This window comes from Globicephala melas, chromosome 19 (assembly GCF_963455315.2).
Source record: "Globicephala melas chromosome 19, mGloMel1.2, whole genome shotgun sequence".
NCBI lineage: Eukaryota > Metazoa > Chordata > Mammalia > Artiodactyla > Delphinidae > Globicephala > Globicephala melas.
The window spans coordinates 60,126,843-60,132,273 of NC_083332.1; the positions used below are offsets into that span (position 1 = coordinate 60,126,843).

The 5,431-nt window shown below is 62.2% G+C and overlaps 1 protein-coding gene across 1 annotated transcript; it reads left to right on the plus strand.

The window, feature by feature from the left end:
• Positions 1–936: 936 nt before the first annotated feature.
• FOXF1 (forkhead box F1) lies at positions 937–5,431 on the plus strand. Its single transcript, XM_030849119.2, has 2 exons — positions 937–2,476; positions 3,918–5,431. The coding sequence occupies exons 1-2, from the start codon at positions 1,357–1,359 to the stop codon at positions 4,076–4,078; spliced, it is 1,281 nt and encodes a 426-aa protein (XP_030704979.1). The 5' UTR covers positions 937–1,356; the 3' UTR covers positions 4,079–5,431.

Consider the following 5,431-nt stretch of genomic DNA (forward strand, 5'->3'; position numbering starts at 1 on the left):
ACGGACTGCGGGGCCAAATAGGCGGGTTTTCAGTGTGTATGCTGGGGGGGGGGGCGGTCAACTGAGTTATGTGTGAGCTCAGATCAGCGTGGCTAGTGTGCACATGAGTGGGAGTAGGTGCGAACTGAAGCTCCTGTGGGCCTTTTGTGTGCGCGTGAGTGAGCGCACGAGTGGGCACGCACATGCCTGAGCGCCGTGTGCGCGTGAGTGGGAACGAACGCGTGGGTGTGAGTTTGCACGTCTGAGTCTGCGAAATTTACCGGGTTTGCATGTGCATCAGTGTATGCATGTGTGTGCACGAGTGCACAAGTAAGTGAATGAGCGTGGCCGCCTGTTCGGGAAGCCCGTGAGATGTTGGTCTCCGCAAGGCCAGAGGTTCTCACTCGCTCCCCGAACAGCCTGCGGCGCCGGAGACAAAGCGGCAGCGACCCGCCCTGCGCTTTCGTTTTCCGCCCGCGCTCGGCTCCATCGGCTGCCCGCCCGCTCGCGCCGGGCTGGGCGAGTCCGAAAAGTCCCGGGCGCGGCGCAGTCCTTCCCGGGGCGGGGAGAGTGGGTAGGCGGTCCCTCGCGGGAACACACGCCCGCCGGCCGCGGGGACCCGTAGCCGAACCGGCTGCGTCCGCGATGGTCACGACCCGGCGGCCACGGCCGCCACTGCAGTTGCGATTTGCCACCGAGCAGTACGCGTCGGGGAAGGCCCGGGACCCGGGGTGCGTTTTCCTCCTCGCGGGCCGGGCAGGGAAGGCGGGGGGCCTGCGCGCAGCTGGGCTGAACCGCGGGCCGAGGGCGCTTTAACACTTGCTCGCCAGGTTGGTGGAGGCGGGGCGGGTTCTGCAGGCGGACGCTGGGAGGCGAAGGTGGGGGCCCTTTAAGCGCCCACCACCGCGGGGGCCGGAGGGGGGCAGGGAGGGGAGGGAACTCCTGGAGGGTCTTACGCCGGCCCGCGAGACGCCGCCGAGAGACAAGGCAGAGAGGGCGGCCTCGGCTGGAGTCGTGGAGCCGAGCGCCGCGGGTGGTGGGGACCGAGCGCTGCTCCCCGCGGGGGCGCACGGCCACCGGCCCGAGAGGTGGTGCCTCCCCCGCAAAACCGGTGGGGGGCTTCCTAGCGGCCTCCGCCCAGGCTGCAGAGAGCCTGCTCTCAGCCTCTGCTCGGCTCCTTCCCTTGTGGGAGGGCGAGAGGGAAAGAGGGAGGAGAGTAGGTGGGGGGAGGAGGCAGCTGGAGAGAGAGGGGGCTCTGCGCCAACCGCCCGCGGATCCATCAGCTCCTCGGGGAGGACGGGCGAGCGAGCGAGCGAGCGAGCAAGCGAGCGGGCGGGGGAGGGCGCGCCGAGGCTCGCTCGGGAGAAGTGGCCGCCGATGACGGCAGAGGTGCAGCCAGCCCCGCGCGCGCAGCCCCCTCCCCCTTGCCCTCCTCCCCCTCCCCCTCCTCTTCCTCCTCCTCCTCCTCCTCCCGGCTCGTCGGCGGCGCAGAGCAGCAGCGGCAGCGGCGGCGGCGGCAGCAGCCACCCGATGTCTTCGGCGCCCGAGAAGCAGCAGCCACCGCACGGCGGCGGCGGGGGAGGCGGCGCGGCCATGGACCCCGCGTCGTCCGGCCCGTCCAAGGCCAAGAAGACCAACGCCGGCATCCGGCGCCCCGAGAAGCCGCCCTACTCGTACATCGCGCTCATCGTCATGGCCATCCAGAGCTCGCCCACCAAGCGCCTGACACTCAGCGAGATCTACCAGTTCCTGCAGAGCCGCTTCCCCTTCTTCCGCGGCTCCTACCAGGGCTGGAAGAACTCGGTGCGCCACAACCTCTCGCTCAATGAGTGCTTCATCAAGCTGCCCAAGGGCCTCGGGCGGCCGGGCAAGGGCCACTACTGGACCATCGACCCGGCCAGTGAGTTCATGTTCGAGGAGGGCTCCTTTCGGCGGCGGCCGCGCGGCTTCCGAAGGAAATGCCAGGCGCTCAAGCCCATGTACAGCATGATGAACGGGCTCGGCTTCAACCACCTCCCGGACACCTACAGCTTCCAGGGCTCCGCCGGCGGCCTCTCGTGCCCGCCCAACAGCCTGGCGCTGGAGGGAGGTCTGGGCATGATGAACGGCCACTTGCCGGGCAACGTGGACGGCATGGCTTTGCCCAGCCACTCGGTGCCCCACCTGCCCGCCAACGGTGGCCACTCGTACATGGGCAGCTGCGGCGCCGCGGCGGCCGGCGAGTACCCGCACCACGACAGCTCGGTGCCTGCTTCCCCACTGCTGCCCGCGGCCGCCGGTGGGGTCATGGAGCCCCACGCCGTCTACTCAGGCTCGGCGGCCGCCTGGCCGCCCTCCGCCTCCGCGGCGCTCAACAGCAGCGCCTCCTACATCAAGCAGCAGCCCCTGTCCCCCTGCAACCCCGCGGCCAACCCCCTGTCCGGCAGCCTCTCCACGCATTCCCTGGACCAGCCGTATCTGCACCAGAACAGTCACAACACCCCAGCTGAGCTGCAAGGTGAGTGGGGAGGTTGAACTGTCCCAGTCCTGAGGGGAGCACATCTGTGAGTGCACTGCAGACCCAGCCCCCAGAAGCTGCTGACCGCCCTGGGCCACAGCCTGCGGCCACTTCTGTGCGGTGCCAAGCTCCCCAGGGTGCCTCTCAGCCCCACCTCCCCCCATTTGAGACGCGAGTGCAGCCTGGAGCCTCCAGTATAGACTAAGATGTCGTTTTCTCTCCTTTTCTGTTTCAACTCCCAGCTGCTGGCTGCCCCAGCCTGGCCAGGTAGGCCCCGTCCTCACCAAAAAGACTTTATTAGACTCCAATATTCTAAGTCCTCTCAGGTCCCTTAGCCCCCTCACACCTCAGCAAGTTCCCGGGATGGAGCCAGGCCCAGCCCCGGACAGCTGGCTCACTCTCCCCACTCGCCCCAGAAAAGCTGCGGGAGAGCCGCCTCTGCTCCGAGCCGGGCAGGACGGAAGAGTTAGGCCCAAAGCCGGCCGGGCTGCACGCCTGCTCAGAGGCTCAGAGCCCGGCCTTTCAGGAATCAGGCCTGGGCCACGCGAACATTGAGTCGGGGCATTTTGTGGTGACAGAGGCAGAGAGGGGACCCGATCGAGGGTGAGAGTTGCAGGCCCCCCACACAGCCTGTTTCTCAGGAGCCAGGTTTTCAGGTCTCCAGGTACCGCCCCACCCCCAATCCTCCGAGCAGGAAGGTGCACAGCAATCTTCCCCTCTGAACCCTCCATCTCGGCACCCGCTAGCAGCCTTCTGGGCCTGGTTCTGAGAAGAGCTTGGAGTGATCCAAGCAGGGGCCTGCCAGGAGTCAGCTGTCAGCAGCCTGTGGGGGGAGGAGCCGGGCCTGGAGGCTGGAGGGGCCCTCTGCACCGGGTTGCCCAGCTTGGGCGGCTTCGACCTCCAGGCGGGCTCCAGCTGTCCCAGAGGCTCGGTTCTCAAAGGGTCCTTCCTCTGGAGAAGCCACCCTTGGCCCCCGTGTTGGCCCCTGCCGGCCTGGCTGGCTGCTCTGGGGCCACCGCAGCCTTTGGGGTTGGAAGGTGGCTGCCCAGCCCCAGGCACAGGCCCCAGGCTGCCCTGAAAGTGGAGGCCGCTGGACCTTCTCTGTTGGCGCATCTCGGCCCCTCTCACCACTTCCCCCGTCAGCCTCTGGAAGGCCCCGGCCCAGGCTCGGTGTCCAAGGTGGGAGAGGCCCAGCCAGCAGGCGCTCAGGGGAGCAGGGATCCTTGCCAGTGTCTGGGGATCTTCCCTTTGGGCGCCGGCCCTACGGAGACCGGGAACTCAGACATGGGGAGGCGCTGTGGAGGAGAGGCCTCCAGCCCTGCGCCCGAGCCGGGCAAGCCTGCCCCGTGCACCCCTCGGGCAAAGGTGCTTCTCCACCTGGAACTCTGGCCTCCGGAGGCTAACCCTTTAACGTCCCCTTTCCTGTCGCCCTGCCCTGCAGGCATCCCGCGGTATCACTCGCAGTCGCCCAGCATGTGTGACCGAAAGGAGTTCGTCTTCTCTTTCAACACAATGGCATCCTCGTCCATGCACTCAGCCGGCGGCGGCTCTTACTACCACCAGCAGGTCACCTACCAAGACATCAAGCCGTGCGTGATGTGAGGCCACAGCCCCCGGGGCCCTCCGGGCAGGGGCTGGCCGAGCACTGGGACTTCGGAACCCATCGCCAGAAACTGCTTTATTTTCGAGGTATAACCGTCGGCAGAAGAAAAGGGTTTGACCCCTCCCCGACCGGATTATTCGGGAAAGGAATCCCCGAGGCAACGACGGAGCCCCGCTGTCGGCACCTCCCCGCCACCCGCTCAACAGTTTCTTTAACATGGTGGTGGTGGGGCCTGATCTGACTGCAGCTGTTGAAAAATAAATATCTATTTTTGATCCTATTGAAACCGGCTGAGAAGGTGCTGTGTTGGGGAAAAACCCTCAACATCTAAACAAGCATTCTGCTGAGGTCTCTCCCCCTCTTCCCCTCCAATGGCAAAAGTCGGGGAAGGAGAAAGGCAAACGTGTGAGACCGTCATCATCAGATACTTTTATTTTTTGGTTGAGTATTTATCTTTTTTAATTTTTTTTGAAAGAACGTCTTGGAATGCGCGTCTCCTTTCAGAGCCATCTTTTTGCAGGGAAGGGGGGGGCAAGAAATCGCCTTCTCCCTCCCCACCTCAGAAGGCCTCCAGCCAACCACAGGTGCGAACAACTTGCATTTCTGAAGCCACTGCTCGTCTTAGGAAAGAAACCAGGAGCCCAGAAGCGGCGGCTCTCGGGCCTCCGCTGCCTTCCCCCTCCGCCTTCCTCTCCATCCTTCTCTTCAGTGTTTTTGGTTTGGTTTCTAACTTTATTTTGACTTTTTTGGTCGGTGTTTTTCTCCCGAGACCTGGCTGTCTCCTGATCTCTACTGTAAACCTTCTGGTGGGAGAGTGAGGAAAACACGGCGCCGCGGGGACCGGGAAGGCCCGCTGAGCGCTCGGATTCAGGATTGCGGTGACGCAGAAAGGTTAAGGCACTTTTAAAGAAACGATAGCAAGGCTCATCCTGTTATTTATTCTACTTTCTTTCCCTAATAATCGAAACACCGCATAGGCTCCTCCGTTTATCAGTATTAATGGTGTAACTTTGTTGGCAATATTTGCCGCGTAGATTTTTTTAGGTATCATTGTAAATTTGAAACTAAGTCCGATCTGTGTAAAGACAAATTTCCATATGTTTTATATAAATAAATAAATAAATATATATATAAAATGAAGGCCCCCCCTTTTTTTTAGCATTTTGGCTGCTGGGGTGCAGCGTTTGTGACACGTATTTTAAATTTCCTTCTGCACTGTATAAAAATGACAATTTGAGGATGTTTTTGCCTTTTGTGTATTTTTTCCTAAAAAAGAACAAAAATAAAAATGTATAACATTTGTACATGGCCTTTAATATTGTATCAACTAGAAATAAAATCGCATGAGTATT